At 45.8% G+C, this 21,153-nt stretch overlaps 1 protein-coding gene across 4 annotated transcripts in view; it reads left to right on the top strand.

The window, feature by feature from the left end:
• Positions 1-21,153, top strand: part of CEP78 (centrosomal protein 78) — a 428,004-nt gene that overhangs the window by 388,998 nt on the left and 17,853 nt on the right. For 2 of the 4 annotated variants that reach the window (XM_085633291.1, XM_085633281.1), the window contains exon 15: positions 17,716-17,854. In XM_085633291.1, coding sequence (XP_085489417.1) covers positions 17,716-17,854 — 139 coding nt within the window. Of the gene's footprint in view, positions 1-17,715; positions 17,917-21,153 lie in introns of all 4 variants that reach the window. The other 2 variants (XM_085633307.1, XM_085633300.1) reach the window with 1 other exon arrangement.

The raw sequence follows: 21,153 nt of genomic DNA, 5'->3' as shown, positions 1-21,153 counted from the left end.
GCACGACAGATATTGTTCTCGGGCTCTACTTAAATTGTCGATTTACCCTGAGGATTTCCTCTGTTGTCAAAGTCTCACGCGCGTTCCTACTCTTTCATAAATAATGCAGCCAAACGCGAGGTCCGCACAGGTGCATCCTGGGATGAATGCCTTATGCAAATGACGGTCAACAGGGTGGGGTTAGGTCCCTTTTGATTGGACAGATTATAAAAATGGAAATATTCCGGTGAAAGCTCACTGGCCTTTAGTGGATGGAGAGTGGTTCGGAACGGCTTGCAGGGCTGGGGCACAGTGAGTTTCATGGTAGGTGGATGCCTCTGACAGGCTGCAGGCTTATACATCTTGAAGACCAGTAGGGAGCCGTGCTAATGTCATGGGAGCCTGCCTCCTAAAAAGACAATTGGGCTGGGGCAGAGCAAGTCATGCGGCAAACTCTCTAAATGACAGCGTGGCTGGGGTAGAGCTGCTGAAAGGACAGCTGGGCTGGGACAGTGGCCAGTGCCTCTGCAGGGTGGCCAGTCTTTACTTATTTATTTGTTTATTTATTTGAAGAGTTTTATATAGCGCTGGCTAGACCCGTAGGTATCCGAGCGCTTTACGTGAGGATCGTTGCGTTACAAGTTCCAAATCATTGCGTTACAAGTTACAGGGATCAGGGTGAGCCACGTGCCAGGCTAGTGCCCGATAAAGGCAGGGGGACAGGCAGCCACATGTCAGGTTTACCTGTATGCCAGACTCTTATTGAAAGGACAAGTGTGGGTGGGGTAAAGTCAGTCATATGGCAGGGTCCCCTCGGAAGGGCTTCGGAGGAGCTGACTGGTACCTCTACAAGGCCGATAGGGGTGGATTCGTGCCAGGCACATTTCAGGGGAATGGCTTCCCGCAAAGACAACACGGTGGGCGGGTTGGAGGGGAGACTGGAAAGGCGTCCTTATGAAACCTGTTTCTAATCCCGCACACAGCCTCAGCTGTGGGCGCCACGAAGCAAAGCGCCCCGCCTCTCAGCACAAAACACGCAAGTTGAGTTCACACTAGTAACAGGCATTGCTAATGCATCGGCTTCGCCTATGTGATGAATAACGAGCGGGTCGGAGTCCGAGACGAAGAAAAGAGCTGATTTTGGTGCCAATGGATGAAAGGCTGAGTCAAGCCTGCTCAGACCAAGATGACCGTTGTTAACAGTCCAGTATCTGTAGAGGGCAGATTTACAGACAAGTAGTCCAAACATTGAGCCCATGCATTATTAGTGTGCAACGCTCCGCCCCTCCAAACCTTCAAGTGTCCCGGTCCATGCGTGAGAAAACCGCAAAGAAACAGTTCCCTGTTCAAATAAAACAGCAGCTATAAGAAAGAGTACGGTATGGATGTTCTATAACAAAACGTACGGCATGGGTGTTCTATAACATAGCGCCGTACGGTATGGATGTTCTATAACAAAGCGTACGGTATGGATGTTCTATAACATAGCGTACGGTATGGATGTTCCATAACATAGCGTACGTATGGATGTTCTATACAGTATGGATGTTCCATAACATAGCGTACGGTATGGATGTTCTATAACATAGCGTACTGTATGGATGTTCCATAACATAGCATGTGGTGTATGGATGTTCCATAACATAGCGTACGGTATGGATGCTCTCTACGGATTGGTGCTTGTTGTAACTGTTAAGAGTCTGTGTTTGGACTCCTGACTCTACTCTGACGCATTGCCTGATCCTGAGCAGATGCACATATCACCCTAGACATAAGGCTTCTGTGGTTGGTTAGGATCATACCACTGCCGCCCGCGTTATGCAGTGATACCAGCTGGGCTGATTAATCTCTCTGTGTTTCAGAAGTGTACATTTTTCCCCATCTGAATAATTGGATTTTTCCTGCACTCTACCCTCAGCCACACCCCAATAAGTGCACCTTCCTCATGAAGGCGCTGCTTCCAGGGATGGTCCAGGAATGCACGGCTCCTACAACACCCACCTTCTGGACATTAGATAAACTCATAAACAAGTCACCTTTTTTTGGATTGAAGAAACCGTGTCCCGCCCACTCTAGGGAGCTCATGAACAGTCCAGCTGTTCTTGAGAAAAATATTTTTGACAAACTTCCAAAAATTGGAAACGATGACCTGCATCAGCCAGGGCGAGTATAGTAACAAACCTGGTCATTTCATAAAGCGTGCGCGACACATTTACTGTCTGTTGGCGCTAGAGGCACTTTATTTATCCACTACGGATGGAAAGCAGAGCTGGGATGGCAGTGACAGCATGTTACACAAGCATTCGCAATGCATTGGTTTTGCCAATGTGATCAGTAAAGACCTGTTTTTATCAATCATCCTCCAGGACGAAAGAAGGAGCTCCATGAAGAGGATGTGGCGCAGTGGCCACAGCTGCTGACTGCGAGCTGGGGATCTGGTTCGAGTCTCTGTGCGCAACATCCTGTGGTTCTATGCAAATCACTTAATCTCTCTGGGTGGGAAATTGCGCGAAGCGCTGCTATCGCCAGCGAGATCTATTGTTGCTGACTTGCCTCGGAAGGGGGACAGGAGATGGGCACGCGCAGGCTCTCGGCGGATTTGAGTTGGTGTACGCGCTTACAGCCACGCGGCGTGCACATCTCCTGTCCCCCTTCCCTCGCAAGCCAGCAAGCAGTTTCACTTTCGTCCTCACCAGCCTCATGTAATTTTTTTTTTAAATGCGCTCCAAGCGCGTCGCGCTTTAAATGTACAACATGCAACACCAGCCTCATGTAATTTTTTTTAAAAATGCGCTCCAAGCGCGTTGCGCTTTAAATGTACAACATGCAACACCAGCCTCATGTAATTTTTTTTTTAAATGCGCTCCAAGCACGTCGCGCTTTAAATGTACAACATGCAATTTTTTTTTTTTTTTAAATGCACACGTGCGCTCCAAGCGCGGCGCGCTTTAAACGTACAGCATGCCCCACTTACCAGCTCTTGTTGCATAAGCTAAGGCTGTATCGGGGTGTGCAGCTCCGGGAAGAGAAGTACCTGACTGAGGAGAACAGGTCAGTGCTGTCTCTCGAGGCTCCGAGTAGCAAACACTAATGGGATTCCTCGAGCACTTTGCCTGTGCCCTTAAGAGCTGTGGTGACGTCACGTGCACTACCTCCAGGGGAAGGATACCGGTGTCCCTGGATGTGTGCGGGCGCACGCTCCGCGAAGGCCGCATCCGTTCAGTGCGTGCACAGAGGGCCGCGCGCGCCCCCGGTGCTTGTTCTTTTCCCACGGAAGGGCTCTCCTTGGTGCAGGGCAGGCTCCGCCCCCACAGCCCATTCCTCCTCCCCCGATGAGGAGCAGCGACGACCAGAGAAACTTGCAATGATGAGCAGGGAATGTGCAGGCTGCTGTGGGTGCAGGAGCGGGCTGAACTTTCCTGGCTCCGGGAGGCACTTCACGGCTGGGGACGTCTAGGGGCAGCCGGAGCCTCGACCCGCAGACAGACCCTACCCGCGGGCACCGCAGCTGCTCTACTCCAAGATCTGGCACCACCCAGGCTGTTCTCCTACCCCTTGAGCCTCCCTCCCTTCCTGGGATCTCCCTCCTTGGGGTCACCCACCTGGAAGCCCCAGGGCTCTCCCCGGCGGCACTGAGGCTGCTCTGGAGAGAGCCGCGGTGTACTGCGGATTGCGCTGCTAGGGCTCCCCGCGTCTGCTGCCCGAGTTGTCTGCTGGAGGATGGCGGTGAAGGGAGCATGTTCGGGCACCGGGATGCTGCTGGTGACGGCCAACGTGGGCACGCTATTCGATGATGTGAGTACTCCGATTCTCACCTTATTTTTACCCCGCACGAGACCTGGAGCTGAACGGTGCTGTGCCATGACAACTACCGCTCCATTGTGCTGTGCTTACCCCGACGAGCCCGGGGTCAGGTCAGCAGGGTGAGAGCGACAGCTGCACTCGGGCCCTCTCACGCTGGGGGTGGGGGCGGGGGTGACATAGGGTGTGCATGTGGAGGAAGAGAGACAGTAAAAAGAAACTGCAGTTTATATATAGAGGTGTCCGTGTACAGGGAATAAATACACTGCATGTTGAAAGTGTATACCTAGGCTGAGTGTAAATTCAAACAAGCATTTGCAATGCATTAGGTCTCGCATTTACGCGAGTTTGAGCTATTGACATTGCAAATAACAATGCCTATTGGCATTGTCATTTACAATGCCAATAGCTTTAACTCGTGTAACTGCGAGACCTATTGCATTGCAAATGCTTGTTAAATTAACATTGGCAGGACCCCTAAATTGAACCTGCCATAGCAAATTTCTTTACAACCAAAGTGTTGTGTCCACCTTCTTCAAACCTTACCTAAACTCCATTCTTCACCCTAAACCTAGCGTTATACTGAACAAATATGTTGTCTTTCCCTTAACCTGATGCCAGCTTTAACCCTTTCTCTTATTTTTACTCTAATCGCAACTTGTACATTGAACCCAAATCGTATCTCATACACCAATCCTTTCCCTTCCCTGCCTATTTAACCGATTAAATATTTAATTAACTAATCTTAATTTTAATCACAAATACATACTTTTCTCGACAGTGTTTTCTATGTGAAGGTATGTGTTTCTCTCATAGGGTTTCTTTTTCATTACCTAATCTTAATGGGCTTAAGCAGGGTTGCCTGTTGACCCCTCTTCTGTTTTCTCTTTATATATATGATCTTCCCGGCACATTAAACTCAGTGAGGGGGGATGCCCCTAGAATTGGTACAATGTCCATCGGTTCCTTATTATATGCAGATGACGTTGCAATTTTTGATTTAACTCCTATTGGCTTGCAACGTCGTCTGGATGCCCTAACTAAATATGCGGAGGACCATTTTGTGAACACCCATATTTCTAAAAGCAAAATTTTAGTCTTCCGCAAGAAAGGTCTTAGAATAAAGGATGGGTATAAGTGGTTGTTGGGGCATGAAGAACTAGAATTGGTTGATTCGTATTTGTATCTGGGGAAGGTTTATTCAAAAAATGGGTGAGACTCAGAGCATATTAAACTGTGTGTTGATAAGGCTGCATCCCAGGCTGGAGCTTTAAACAGATTTTATAAAAAGCTGTGGGAGATGCCATTTTAGTCCTGTTCTGTCAGTATTCAAGGTTAAAATTCCTCCTTCATTAACTTATGCTGCAGAAGTATTGGATATGAACTATTGGCTCGCTTTTGATAAGGTCGAAGGCCGGTTCTTCCGCCAAATTTGTAATATAAACTCTCTGGCTGCCCCACACATTCTACGCGTGGAATTCCGTCTAGTCTCTTCATATATTTCATCCTTGTCAGCTGTCCTGAGGTGGGGGGGGGAATTCCCTTTTTTGGGGGGAGGAGGGCTCCCTTAGGGACGCTTTGAGAATGGAAATTTTTGACAAATTAAAGTATCAATCAGCATTCTTTAGATCATTTGCTTACTCAAATGATTTATTTGGGCTCAGTTTAAGTAGTGATTCACCTATGCCAAAGCCTGCACTAAAGTTATTTTTAAAGAAGTCTGCAAGTACGATTAGCATAGCAAGAGATACCGCTTTAAGTCAATCTAAATCCCGCAATGAGGTGGTCAGTGGGAGTGCTGTGGGGAAAAGACCACAGCCATATTTAACATGGAATCTTCCACATGGGATTAGAATGCTGATACTTCTTTTGAAGAACTAACCTGTTGCCTTTAAGAGAAGTTACTGGTATATGGGACAAAATTACAAGAGCGGAGAGAATTTGTGATTTGTGTTATTTACAAATTCAGGATCTCAATCATGTGCTATTTGTGTGCCCAGAACTACAAAGGGCTAGGCGTGTGTTTTTAAGATCATCATTTATTAAATTTAACATTCACTCTGCTCAGGAGGCCCAAACATTTGTCCTGTCCCCACCAAATGAAATGGTTTGCCATAGGATATTGAAATTTGTTTAACACTTTTCTGGCTTTTTATTAGGAAATTTTTTAAGTTTAGTGTGTAGGTTGTATCGTTTGATGTTATGTTATGTTAAAAACACTTATTAAGCGCGCATACACCAACGGTTTCTTGGCGCTCAGGTAAGGATCGTGGCGATGGCAAGGAGAAAGCTTAATCAGAATATGCTTTAATAAACAGCCAAGTCTTTAACTGTTTCCTGAATTGGGCGAGAGAGGTCAGAGACCTTAACTCCGCTGGGAGGGAGTTCCAAAGTTGCGGAGCAAGGACAGAAAACCGTAATCTGCCATACTACTTCCGTTTGGCTGAAGGAATTTCCAGCAGATTCAGGTGAGAAGATCGAAGGTTTCGAGAGGGAGTGTAACGGTGTAAACAAGCCGAAATGAAGACCGGGCCATTACCATGTAGTGCTTTAAAAATAGTACAGCCCATCTTAAAGATGCAGCGCTTACTCACTGGGAGCCAGTGTAGGCTTTTCATTAATGGGCTGACATGATGCCATTTAGGCTGATGAAAAATCAGCCTAGCCGCCTGGTTCTGGACTAGTTGGAGGCGCCTCAGTTGGTATGCTGGGATGCCAACATGCAATGAATTGGCATAGTCCAGACGAGAGATCACTAAGGCTAAAGTGACCAAGATCATGTCTTCCCCACTCAGAAATCTGCTGATCTTCTTTATTCTACGCAACTGAAAGAATCCGGCAGAGACTAACGAGCTGATTTGAGGCTTCATGGACAAATCATTACTAATAATGATCCCCAGAAACTTTGAAAAGGCATCTGGCGCAGGGGGATTACCAAGCTTAGGGGGCCAGAAGTTGGAGTGCCAATGGTTAGCCAACCCACCTGTGAGGATCAACTCAGTTTTCTCCAGATTCAACTTCAACTGGTTGTTGTTCATCCAGTCGCTTATAAAAACCATTGTGTCTTGGACATTGGACTCGGATGAAACAGATGAATTAACATTAAACACCAGTTGAAGATCATCTGCATAATTGAAGATTCCGACATTCCTTTTCCTCAACGAGTGAATTAGGGGGAAAAGATAAAGATTGAAAAGGAGTGGAGAAAGAGAAGAGCCCTGAGGAACCCCACAGGTAATAGCTCTTTTGTTAGAGGAGAAATTGGCAAGGCAAACCGCTTGTGTCCGATTACTCAGGAAGGAGGAAAGCCACTTTAAGGCCAGACCCTGAATTCTGGCATTGCGGACACGGTCGATCAGGATACCATGATCGACCGTGTCAAAAGCTGCAGAGAGATCCAACAGAATCAGGGCCTGGTGGTGCCTGTATCCGCCCCTCCCTCTGAGCACGTCCATAACAATGAGAATATCTGACTCAGTCGAGTGTGCGGGTCTAAAGCCGGCCTGGCGTGTGTCCAAAACCTGGAAGTGTTCTACAAAAGAGCTGAGGCAGTTGGCTACATGGGCCTCTAAGACTTTTCCCAAGTAGGGCAACAGAGAAATAGGCCGATAATTACTAAGAGCCGACGGGTCAGCGCCCGGTTTCTTCAAAATTGGGATAATCTCTGCTCGGGACAATGCCAAGCTCAAGTGAGTTGTTCAGAAATGACCGAGGAGGGTCTGGGTATATGGTAAATGCTTCCCGAAGAATGTGAGGGGGACAACAGTCCAGGGGAGAGCCAGAACTAACCTTTTTAAATAAATTCAGGAAAGACTCCTCCGAAATCGTTGGTTGGACATCGAAGAATTTTGCACTGTATACAAAGTATGCCTCTCCTTCTCTCTTTTTAATCTACTAGTGTATTTAAAAAAAACATTTTTTGTATTGTATTTAAAATTTCTTTTTTACTGTATTGGTGTATTTAGTGGACCTCCGTAGGAGTTCCATAACAAAATTGAATTGATTGATTGATTGATTGAATTACCTAATCTTTATTAGTTCCCAGTCCACACCTTATTCCTATTTCTTTTACTGCTTTCACTGTGGACCAGTCTGACCCTCAGTAACCTTGCTACATACTTCATGATTCTTCGCTTTCACTGTGTGTGTGTCAGTATCACCAACTTGTGTCCTCTGTTAGCTATGGGGTTTAGAGAGCAAAACAGGGACTCTGTTTAAAATTCCCAAGTGTGTATCCAATGAAACACTTGATATTTCTAATCACCCCCTATCAAATACAGATACAGATTTATATATTTTTTTATTTTATTTTTTATTTTTATTGATTCACAATATCAGATTGTATCATCATTCTTTAACCATATAATCATGAAAAGCCCCCCAAATATAAATGCCAATCTTTCGCTTCCTTGAGCCTTTAGCAGAAAATAAACTATATTCTAAATTATAAATATTATACACCCTGGCTCGCCACACTTCAAACACAGGGGCCTCAGGTTGCAACCAAGCAGCAGCAGTGGTCAAACGTGCGACAGCCATAGCCAAAAACAAAAAATGGTGGTGTTTATACATCGGTTTCCCAAGCTCTACATCGGGCCCAGTACCTAATAACATCATTGTTCCAGTAATTTTGATAGGCATCCCCACAATTGATGACAAAAACATTTCAATATGACTGATATACAAGGACAACTTGCTGCAGACATAAAATACATGTAAACAATCAGCATTATCACTCCCACAACGAAAACACTTGCCATCTTGCCTCCCACCCCACTTCATCATCTTTGCAGGCGTATAATATAAATTAAAGACAGTTTTATAAAATTGAACTTTCCAATTTGCAGACAAAAATGTTTCTCTGGCCATTATAATAGCCTTCTCTAAAGATACTTCATGCTCACCCAAAGCATTGGCCCATTTAAGATTGTTTCTCCAAGTCATCAGGCTTAGAAGCTAACAAAATGTTATATAACACCCCTATTCTCTCCTGGCGCCTAATTGATTTAATAAGTTTATGCTGTACCGGTGCCAGCTTTTTCCTGCTAAAAAAATCCCGTATTTGAAGGAACTTAAAAAACTCTGTCCTAGGTATACCATATTGCCTAGCAAAATCCAAAAATGAAAAATAAAGCCCCTCCTTCTCATAAAAATGACCAATTTGCAAAATGCCCTTACTTCTCCAATTTCTAACCACATGATCCCAGAAGATGGAAGGCAGAATGCGTAGGGCACTTATAGGAGTGTAGTATGTTATCCCTTCTAAAGAAAATGTTTTACGGATAGCTTTCCAAACTTTAAAGACGGCATCCATGATCTTAAAACGTGTCCTCTTAAAATAGCTACCATCAATTTCCTTGAACAAGCAATTCCTAGCTTCCGCCCCCGGTAATACATAAAAAATTGATGGGGCTTCTGCTATATTACTAACCTCTTCTCCATACAGCAATATACGCATTTTCAACAAAAAACATGCATAATAATAAAGCGTGAAATCCGGTATTGACCAACCCCCCCTTTCCCTCGGTAACGTCATAAACCGTATAGCTCTTCTAGGTCTACCTGGAGCCCAAAGGAATTTAGCACAGACGGCTTGCAACTGCTGAAGTTGCTCTCTAGTGACCTCTAAGGGAACAGATCTAAAAAAATATAAAACCCTAGGTAGTATGTCCATTTTTAAAATATTACCTCTACCCACTAGTGTAAGTTGGAGACGCCCCCATCCTGCCAAAGATTCGTTAATCTTAAACATAATATCCAACCAATTAGCTTCCACTAATTCTTTCATAGAAACCTGGATTTTTATCCCTAGATATGTTACCTCCTTGACAGATCTTAAGTCCCCGGACATCATATTATTAGTACAAAGTATTTGCGTTTTTGTCCTGTTAAGTTTATAGCCGGATATTTGTCCAAATTCTTGTGCTAAGTGCTCCACTTCTACAATCGCCGTAGCCGGGTCACTAGTAACAATAGCTCTTCCGCATAAGCAAATACGGAATGCTGTATTTCCCGAACAATAAACGGTCTCACTAGTGGGCTACTATCCAACATATTAACAAAAGGATTAATATAAAGAGCAAATAATAGAGGAGAGCAGGGACACCCCTGCCTAGTTCCTCTAGTTATTTTCACGGGTTCCGACACTCTACCCCCTACGCATATCCCAGCTACTGGTGCCTTATATAATACCTGAAGCGCAAGGATAAACCCTTGCCCAAACCCCGCCTGATCCATGATGTTCCATAAATAATCCCACGCCACACAATCAAACGCTTTCTCAGCATCTAATAATATTAATCCCAAATCCCTCCCCTCAGCCTGCGCAACATCAAATAATGTCACAACTTTATTAACATGAGCCACTGTCCCTCGAGAGGGGATAAAGCCATGCTGATGCAGAGATACTAATGGAGATATAACTTTTGCCAACCTGTTCGCCAATATTTTAGCGTATATTTTCCCATCGCAATTAACCAAGGAGATCGGACGGTAAGACCCTGGGTTCTCAGGAGGTTTCCCCTTTTTTTAAAAAAACACAATGGTAGCTTCATTCCAAGTTTTAGGTACGTGGCCATTTTGAGCAGCGCACACCATCTCTAACATCTTTCTTTAAATCCTGAAAGAATACCCTATACAGCTCCCCTGGAAGCTTATCCGGACCAGCAGCTTTCCCAATCGCTAAACCATTAACGGCCATCTCTAATTCATCCATAGTGATTTCATTGTCTAACCCCTCCACTTCCTCCTGATCAAGCTGCACAAATTCACCCACCAGCGGCATATTATTCAAATTAATCAGTGACTGCTGTGTATACAAGTCCATGTAATACTGATGAAAAATTGCCAGAATTCCCCTAGGTTCAGTCGAAATTAAACCTGAGCTATCCCTAAGATTAGTAATCCTCTGGGACGACTCTTTCATCCGCATTCGAAGAGCCAAGCATCGACCTACTGCCTCACTATATTCGTGACACTCCCTTTTATGAATCAGATAATTCCTGGTATTCTCCTTATTCCAAAGAGTGTTAATATTCACTAGACATCGTACTACATCAGATTCCAACCCCTCAATATCCTTGCGCTGTGCGATTTCCCTGAGTCAATTTTTCCTCTGCAATTGTCAATTTTAAATATAATTCCTGCAATTCTGCCTTAGCCAGTTTTTGATAGTGTATACCAAAACTCGTTACTTCTCCTCTGAAGCAAGCCTTAAAAGCATCCCATAGCACCGGAACCAGAACTGAATGTTTATTATTCTCAAAAAATTCCTTGATCCATTTCCGCATATGTTCCTTAAACCCATTGTCAAGGAGCAATTTCCTATCGAATGTAAAGGTTCTTGGAGTAAGATCGACTATAAACGCCGAAAGTTCCAGTGCTATAGGAGCATGATCAGAGGTTATCCTAGGATAAATATGTACCTGTGCCCCAGAAAGTAACTCAGTTGATATAAAAAAATAATCAAGATGGACCAGTTTCTGATGAGGGAAGGAATAAAACGTAGACCCAGGTGTTGATGTTTGAAGATTATCCCATGCATCTAATAACCCATGATCTTTCAATAGGTTAAATAATGCCTGAAACACTCTATGTTTCCGTCCAGTATATCCTTGCCTTCCCTTTTGTAATTCTTTGTTAACCAAATTAATATTAAAATCTCTGCAGAGTACTGAAGGTGTCGGCCATGATGCAAGTTCTCTATTTAAATCTTCTAAAAGAAGAGGTTCGTCAAAATTAGACTCATAAACAGTGCAGACTGTAAACTTAGATCTACCAAAAATACATTCCACGATTGCCCATCTCCCTAGTTTATCAACTAAGACATGACCTGAACTTTGAACAGCAGGTTTAGCCATTATTGCCACCCCCCGTATCGTTGATGTCTGTTGTGATGCTGCAAGAAGTACAAACCCTAAATCTATCAATACCGACCGTTTCCCCCAGGGGACGTGAGTTTCTTGAATACACAATAAATCTGGTTGAATCAACCGCAGTTCCGCAGAGACCCTCTTTCTTTTATTGTAGTTATTAAGGCCGCACACATTTAGGGAGCACATTTTCAATCCCCTGCTAGCCATAAAATGAAAAACAAAAATAGATAACATAAGCCACACCATGCTAACGATTTAACCAATACAACATTTCCTCTGTTGCCAACAGTTTTTCCCAATCTGATACTGTGAACATTTTCCCCTGTTTGCCCCCCCACCACCCCTGCCCTCAACCTACCCATGCCGCCCTCTACCCCCACCTCCCCTCCCATTGACAAGGCTTTAGGACTTGTGGTCCTTGAGATGAAGAAGCTCTCAGTCATCACATGCCGTTGCTTGCATCTCCTCTACAACAAAAGTGGAGGACACCAAAAAACACACCACACAAAAGTAAACACGTCTTTGCAAAAGGGGCAAAATTTCCTCATCTTTCGCCCAAACTTTCCCGGCCACCCAACAGTGATACAAAATAGATACCATTCCATTAACTGATCCTATATAGTTTTTAAATACTCTTTTGCAGAGCTCACTGAAGAGAGAAATCAAGTGTGATCCTGAAATATTACTTTAAGTTTGGCCGGGTTTAATAAAAATGCTTGAGCCCCTTTAGCTTGGAACATTGGTATGAGCTGGTGGAGCTGCCACCGATTTTCTACAGTAAAGTGACAAAAATCTGGCCGAACAAAAAACTCAAAATCCTTCCCTGACCTTTTTCTATCTGGCCGGGCTAGCTGAAATACATCCTCCCTAGCTAAAAATCTATTAAAGGAGATCAAAAACGCCCTGGGCTTATTATTTGCTTGGCCTTGATTCAAACGAATATTAAATGAGAATCGGTGCGCCCGCTCAATCTCTCTATTCCAGACAGACCCATCTGGTGAGCTCAGGAAAGGCATCTGTAAACAGATCAACAATAAATTTACGGGAGTCCTGCCCTTCCCGCCCTTCAGGAATCTGCAATACTCTTAGATTTAATCTTCGTGCGCGATTCTCTAAGTCCGCTAGCTTCCACTGAGTGTCGTCTTTCATGCTACGGAGGGATTCAGTCAAAGCTTTCTGTGTCGCAAGTTCATCCTCCAGATTTGAAATACGTGCTTCTGCCTCACTGAATCTAGTGGAAAACTCCGAGCACGTCTTTGCAACTCTGCGCACTGAATTCTGCAACTTTCGGCAAAGATTCTGTACTCTCTGGCTCTCAACTCTGGTTTCTTCACGATGTGACATTATCGATTGATAGATCAGCGTCAGAGAAATATCTTCGGCTGTTTGCTCTATATCCACTTGTAGACCAAGTTGATCATTTCCAAACTCCGTACTACAGGTCTTGTGATCCAGCCTTTTGCGTACTGTGTGGGGACTACCTTCCAAAAACTCGCCCGATTCTTCAAGATACGCACTACTATTGTCACTGCCACCAACCCCATTCACCTGTGTAGAAAATATCACAGCTAAGCCCTCACACGATGAGGTGGAGTGATCTGATAATGAGAAAAAGTCTCCAGATTCAGCGTCATGTATTAAAGCTTGTTCCCCTTCATGAGTACCACCATTTTTGTAAGCATAGTTTACAACGCCCAAATCCACTGCGCTTAATTCAGAAGTATTAGGGGTATCCATATTCACATTCATGCCACTTTCCACCTCCTCGGTCCGGCCCACCACTGACACACTTGGTATGGCTATAGTTGCACCTAACGATGCAGCTACCCCTACCAATTGTTGTGAGTCCTTCCATATCTGTCTGTTCGAGGGTCCAACAGGATTGGGAAGACGTGATGGCAGAAACACTGCAGACTCAGACATGGGAGTTCTATTTTCCTCCAAGGTTAGTGCAGCATTAATTACTGATTTCTCCCCCCCCCCCCCCCCCCACACACACACACACACAACTCATTTTCTCCATCTGCCCCCGCCAGCAATCTGGGAGCTGCATTTTTACCCTTCTTCCTAGCATCCTTCCAGTTAAAAACAATCCCGGAATAGTTTTTTTAGATAAATCATCCATTTTGGCTCTATTGATATTTGCGTCCCCTTTTACTGTTCTATTGGGGTTACCTGGGGTCTTTTCTCCGGTTCCCCTGATCCCCTCACGTACCCCATCTTCCTCCTGCCGATGTCTTCCACGGGCGCCTTTGGGAGGCATTGTCCAACGAAGTTTTGTCCCCCTTGAGCCTCTCGAGCCACCGTATCGGCAACAGCCTGCAGTCCGAGACAGAGATCCAATCAGTAGAGCCGACCACCGGCTACGGGAGAGACCGCAACGTTTTGCTGCGGCCGCCGCCAGCACAATCAACATCTCCCGACGTCCATCAAAGGTGAGCCGCCAGCGCGTTTTCCAAATAGTCCTCACAGAGTTTTCACAAAGTGGCTCCGTACATCGTTATTTTCCCCCAATCCATCCAAGCGTCCTTTTTCGATCCGGTTTCACCGTTTACTTTAAAGATTCTTCCGCATTTCCCCCTGAGATAGAGTTGCGGGCCCCAGCATCGGCGAATGACCAGCTTACGCGTCCGCCCTCACGAACGCCATCTTGCCTATGACCGAGTCAGAAATAGTCACTCTTAACTCAAATACAGATTTAATGATGAAATCACCACTCCTGGAGATGGCTAAAGGTGCCCCCAAAGTATGACTCCCTCAGAGTTCTGCAATGGAACTTCCTCGAGAAAACCTGTTTAGCGCCGCCCCCAGTAATCTACTTTTAAAATGATAGCTTGTCCTATTTGAGTTGTAACCTGTAAAGTTTAAAATGTCACTTTATTCTGTATTGAACAGTACAGACTTGAGCACACAAGTAGGCCTTACCTCCTTACTCTTGGCCAAAGAACAGAAATAACTGTAACGTGTAGGGCAAAAGGCCTGTTTTTTTAACTTTAAAGTTTTTTCTGACGAAAAGTAAAAAACAAGCATTTGCAATGCAATAGGTCTCGCATTTATACGAGTTTGAGCTATTGGCATTGTAAATGACAGTGCCTTTTATTTATGTTTTTAAAAAACCAAACTTAAATAAAAAGCATTGTCATTTACAATGCCAATAGCTCAAACTCGTATAAATGCGAAACCTATTGCATTGCAAATGCTTGTTTAAATGTGCCAGTAACGTCCGATGGCATTCCTTTTTGGAAACACTGAACCTGTCTCAGTAAATGCAATGCAACCCCGCTGAAAAGTACCTGCACAGCGCCCCTAAATTAACTACCCTTTAAGAAGTGCCACTAACCCCGAAATTAACTTCGAGCAGCCCTGCTAGGAAGTGTTGGAACTGTCCTATTTAAGTAGTAATGCTGAGAAGTCCTGGCTCTGTCCCATTTATAGTAGAGTGAAGTAAGCCTCCAGAGAAGGGCAGGCAGCTCTTCGCACTTCTGTACGCACTGTCCCTCCTTAGGAGAGGGCAATGGAAGGCCTTGTGGTGCTGTGTGATGTGAGTAGAATCAGTCCTGGCACTGAGATCTGCTTTGACAAAACTTTAGTCCAGAGGTGCACATTGTCTCTCATCTAAAACACTACAGCTTTCAGACAGAGCTCTGGACAGAAAATTGCAAAGTTTGGGCAAAAGGAGTTATTTTCTAGTGCTAGCTTCGATGGTGATAGAGTTCTTGTTAATAAGGCCATTCAGAGATCAATTCAGTACGTCAGCTGCACGGGGCAGCAAAGGGCACAGGATTTTTTTACAACATATTTGCATGTTTTATGGTGGATATTTGATAAATTACACGTGCAGTATATTGCCTTCGATGTGACAATTGGTGTGTGTTTTTCCAGCTGTATGTTTGGGGGTATTTTGGTTTACAAATTGAGTAACCCAACAAGGAGGGGAGCGAAGACAACGGAAGTGTTGAAACGGGAAGATCAATGGAAAGGGATATAGGAGCGGTACAGCTGATAAAGAAAGAGGAGGCTAAAGGTGACAGAACATGCACAGTAAAGTACTGCAACATGGAGGAGTAGAGTAATGACATTAAGGTTAAAACAATACATGAGCTAGATTTTGGGTCAGCTGAGAGGGGAGAGAAAATAAAGTGCAGACGAAATGCTATGCAGAAACCAAGTTACGAGTGGGAATGAGAATGTGAGCATGGACGCCTTGAAGTGACAGAGAAGACGGGAGGTTAGAGCATGTCAGATTATCCTGGCAGCAGACGAACAGTTACAACACACGGGGAGGAGCAGTGGCATTAGACGGGGGTGCAGGGACGACTGAGCAGAGACCAGAAGATTGGGTGGAGGTGCGGGGGTGGTGCATGAGCTGTATACCGGTCTAAGCATAGTTTAAGGCGATTGGTATGTGCAGGGAGGGCACAGAGATGCACATTTGGAGCTGGGGACTAATCCCTGCAGTGCGCCCCTTATTCCTCAGCACCCTTACCTATGGGGAGGGCAGCTGCCAGCAGCAGCGCCCCTAGAAGGGGCGGCGCTAGGGACATGCTCAGCACGGGTCTCCGCTTAGGACTTCACTAGATTTGACGCGGGTAAATGAGTAGGGTTCCAGGAACAACTTGAGAGAAGAGTACGACCCTCGGAACAGCAGGAACAAGAACAGCCCGTCAGGAGAAGAGAAGCGCCCCCATTTCACCCCATGGAGCCATCGGAGGAGTGAAGGAGAAAGCTGGAGGCCGGGAGAGCCAGGCTTGCTCACTTCAGACCGAAAAAAAAGTGACCTCTCGCATCCACAGAAAACAAGAATGGCAAGCATCGGGCTGAAAACAATGTTTCTTAAATTGCCTACGGAGCGGATCGGCAAAGGAAAAAGCTACCCGCGCTGCTCTGGAAACAAAGTAGCAACTTCCAGCGGGAGGCTCAGAGCGGAGAGAATTATACAATGTTGCCGAGGAGCAAAAAAAAGAAAGCTAGTGGTGAAGGAAACTGACTCACAGGCAATTCCCGGCTACGGCCGGAAAAGAATTACATGGGGAGGAGTTGTGTGTGCGCGTGCGTCATCACGATCGCTCTGAAAGCGAAAGTGATCGCGATGACGCACACGAGTTTTCAAAGTGCTGCTGGCGGTCGGCTGCGCGCGTGCACGATCGCGTGAACGCAAGCGTTAGGCCAGCCAGCAGCACTTTGAAAATCCCACATATAAAATGTCTCTTCGAGCCAGCGCAAGCGCTGGGGCTCAGCGAGACCTAATTAGGTGTGCTTGGCCGGTGGTAGAGAGGGTGCGGAGTGCCACCGGGCTTTACATGGGACTGACTCCTCCTCATTGCCTGTTGGGACTAGTATGGAAGCCCAAAAAACAGAGCAAGATAGCCCACAAACTCTTGCAATTGCTCATAGTGTTAGCACAATGGCAGGGCTAGAGACACGAGCCCCCGAGTTTGAAGCGTGGATGAAAGATGCACGTGAATGGACGTTCGCAAAGGAGGTTCACATGAAAGCGAGTCGTAAGGATGACAAGCTAGATGCGGATCTAACACAATGGAGGGAACTTTGCCATGAATTCTTGAATGTTGGAATACCAGCGAGTGCCCACAATAAATCAGGGGTGGGCAGACATACAAGCTTAGAGGATAGTCAGATTAGGTGCTTCGAGCGGCGCTGCTTTTATTATATGTAGCAAGGGGTTCTGTACTGCGATTGCTATGCAAATGATTATACCACTGCTATCTACCGACAATGGCTGTACACCTGATGTGTGTTCTGTTAAACCCCATAAATAAAGTTAATTAAAAAAACATTGGGTGTGCTCAATTTTTCAATAAGCTGGCATGAAAACTCGCCAGTGAAGAGAATCTATCCGTTTATATTCTTCGCCGTGGCTTTTACCTGATCTGTGCACATTTTCTCTAAAGTGATAGACCATTTGCGAAGTATTACATAAAACAATCCCTGCAGTATTGTCAAGGAAAGGGGTTAGTCTAATGTACTGTACAGAGCAGAATGCTTTGGAAGTTGCATTTGTCATGTTGTTCATGATTTGTTTGTTTTCCTTTATCTTATGCAGCCTCGGACAGCTTGCTACAATGGCTGGCATAAATCAGTCAGACTTTGGTATGTTGGGCCAACCTCAGATGTCGTCTACCCTGGAGAAGCCTCTTGCTGAAAGAAGCAACATCAAACAAGAGCATTCAAGGATTGACAATGTGAGCACTGAGCAGGAAAGTCAGAACCGGCGTTGTATTTCATAGTCGAAAAGTACTTTCTGGTGTGTTACCGTAGTACATTTCATTTCATTGAGGCCAATTATTCTTGCTACCAATATTCCCAAAATAAGAGCGAGGGGATTTGCACAATAGTGCATGTACGTGTGGCCTGTTTAAAACATGTTGCTATAAGCAACATAATTCATGACTAGCATTGTACATTTTGTCTATATTGCAAACTGCATGTAATATAACTTCCCATAATGCATATGATCTATGTAGATTCACGCTCCTATTATTTAATTTTTGCTGAGGTGGAACGCCATAGTAAACAAAAGCTATAGCTGTGACTGCCCCTTTTAATATTGCATGATCTGGTTGAGACTACAGCTGTGGTCAAAAGTAAGTAGTGTGCTTTTCTAGTTTTTGTTACAATTTGCTAACCTTTTGCACCACTGGCGCTTCTACTCTGTTTTAGAAGTAATTCGCATAATATGGACTCCATGAAAATGTGTTCTGTTTTTTTGTGGTAAAAAAATAGCTTTTTGTTAAACCTTTACACTTTTCTATTGGCTTACATTGTGTGTATGCATGCTCCTGCGTAATGCATTCCTGGCTATAAAACAGAGCTCTATACCACAAGGTTAAATTGAAAGGGACTATACAAGCGAAAGGGGTGGGCCTGCGATTCTTGTGCTCCTTTGCACCCAAAGACCATCAGGGAGCGGAACTCCAAGTTGCTTCCCGCTAAGGCCAGCAAAGAGAAGCTTAGCGATCTCCTTCATCCACAGGCAAGTAATCTGTAAGAGAGCGATCTCCTTAAAGATCTTTTCACAAAAAACACAAAAAGTGCCATTGCTAAATAAGGCCCAGAGATTGCTTATAACACTAAGAAACAAATGGGAAAGAGATAAAGACATTCTCAATGAAGAAGATGGGGCAGAGGCAAGTATATGACCATACTAGGTTGCTTCAGACTTGTCCAAATTAAGATATTACACATGATCACATGATATACTATGTCAGAGTACATCTAAAGAAATCTGAGATGACTGTTGACAATAGATGGCTTTGTGGCTGCAATCAGGTGGGTACCCTTACACATAGAAATACATTTTTGGAACAGTATTAAAGGCAGGAGAGAGTGGGAAAAAATGTACGGACTAGAATTAGAAGGAATGATAGGGGAGCCTAGTGGGCTATAGACCTTGTGAATGTGAGGAAAAATACTACAGAGTGCAATCTGAGAACCCAGGGAATTTAAGTACTAGGTTGTAGTAGCTTATGGACGTGAAAGTACTGTACTAGAATATAATCATATATAGTAATGTAACAAATGTACAAATAATGTGATAGCTCAGTAAACCAGATATTGGGTATGTATTATTGTAACCTGTACCACAAATAAAAGATAAAAAAATAAAAAGCACCCTGTAGAGGAACAATCTGAAAGAAACACGTTCGTGATATGTTCCTTACCTTAGAATTACCCCCAGGCGTCAGACTGGATCCGGAAATATTTTCGTCAGCCGTACCTTTGCGCTTCGGAAGGTGGCATCGGTCAGCTCCACGTTCATCGTTAGCGTCGTGTCCCCGGGATGACGTTGCGGCACATAGACGCCACCCTCGAACGCTGACGTCCGTTCTTTCTTTTCCCCCGCCAGCCAGCGCAGATCCGGGACCTCCAGTCACTTTTTGAATCACTTTTTTCTAGACTTTTGTCGAATACTTTTCCATTGTTCGATTCCTGGTGCACTAGGTATGCCCGGCTTCAAGGCATGCGGCTCCTGTAACCGACTGATGTCGGTGATGGATCCGCACCACATGTGCTTATTTTGCCTGGAGCACGACCACGACCCCAAGTCGTGCTCCGACTGCCGGACGATGCCGCCAAAGGCTCTGCGGGAGCGGTACCGAAAGCTGCTTGAGCACGGACAGTCTGCTCTGCGCAGTTCAAGGTCCCGGTCGAAAGGGCGATCGAGGGACCGGTCGCGGAGCCACCACCATTTGTCCAAGTTATGGAAGTCTTCACACTCGGGGGTCGGGTAAGTCGAAGCATAAGAAGAAGTCGTAGAAGCATTGTCGCTCTTCGACTTCTCGTTGGTTGGCCGACCCGACGAGGGATGTGGGTGGTGCCCCTCTGAGCCCGCAGAGTCAACTCTGCATTTCCCCCCATCCCGGGACCCGGAGCGACTCCCGCCCAGCTTCGTACGTTCTACGAGGTGATGCATGCCATCTTTGGGCGGCCCGAACCAGCCTGTGCGCCTTCGGACCCCGTGGACTCAGTTGGGAGGCCTAGGCCTTCTCCGCCCGACGGCCCCTGCACCGCAGGCCCCCCTTGGATCCAGGCCTGGATCAGGATCGGCTCCGGTTGACCTGAATACACCTCTACCGGTGCTGCTTTCTCCGGCACCACTACCGCATTCAACTCCAAATTTGGCACCGAGCAGGGTTTTCGTGCTCCTGTTCACTCCTGGGGTCCCTTTTCAACCAGAATGGCACCCAGAGGATGAGGAGGAGGACTGGTAGGGGTCAGCTGACCCTCTGACCGACGAGTTAGATGAACAGGACTGGAGAGAGGAACTGGGGGATGCCAGTGGTCTCGACACCTCCCCTGACCTTGGCATGTTGTCTCCTCCTACCGTGGCTACGGAGGAGGGAGCGTCCTACGCAGTGGTGTTGCGTAGGGCGGCCGAGGCTCTCAACCTCAAACTTCCTATGGTGGCGTTCAGGACTAACCTCCTGACAGAGGTGCTTCAACCGGCTGCAAGCTCTTCGGAACCCCTGTTGCCTTTTAATGAGGCCCTCACCGACGTCCTTTTGGGCACGTGGTCCAGGCTCCCGAGGATAGGGTGATTGCCCGACGCCACTGCCCAACTTCGGGCGACCCCACTTTCCTCTCCCAACACCCCACCCCGGAGAGCTTGGTGGTCCAAGCCTACACTTCCAAGAGTGCATTCCCTACTGCTCCACCGCAAAGGGAATCCAAGAAGCTGGACCATCTTGGGAAGAAGATTTTCTCTTTGGCCAGCTTAGGACTGCGGTCGGTAAACACCGCATTTCTCTTGGACCGTTAATTCCACTCTGTGTGGGATACAGTTGCACAGGTGCTGCCTCAGTGTCCAGAGAAGGCCCGGGCAGTGCTCTCCCAGGCTGTCGCCGCCGGGAGGGATGCGACGAAGTTTACCATCCCTTGTGGGCTGGACACTGACGACTTTCTGGGCAGGACAATTTCAACATCAGTCGCACTTCATCGCTACGCCTGGATGAGATCGACTGGCGTTTCGGGGGATGTACAG

This window comes from Triturus cristatus, chromosome 2_1 (genome assembly GCF_964204655.1).
Source record: "Triturus cristatus chromosome 2_1, aTriCri1.1, whole genome shotgun sequence".
In the NCBI taxonomy this organism is placed as follows: Eukaryota; Metazoa; Chordata; class Amphibia; order Caudata; family Salamandridae; genus Triturus; species Triturus cristatus.
Note: the sequence above shows the minus strand (reverse complement) of the source record. Positions and strands in the feature narration are given on the sequence as shown.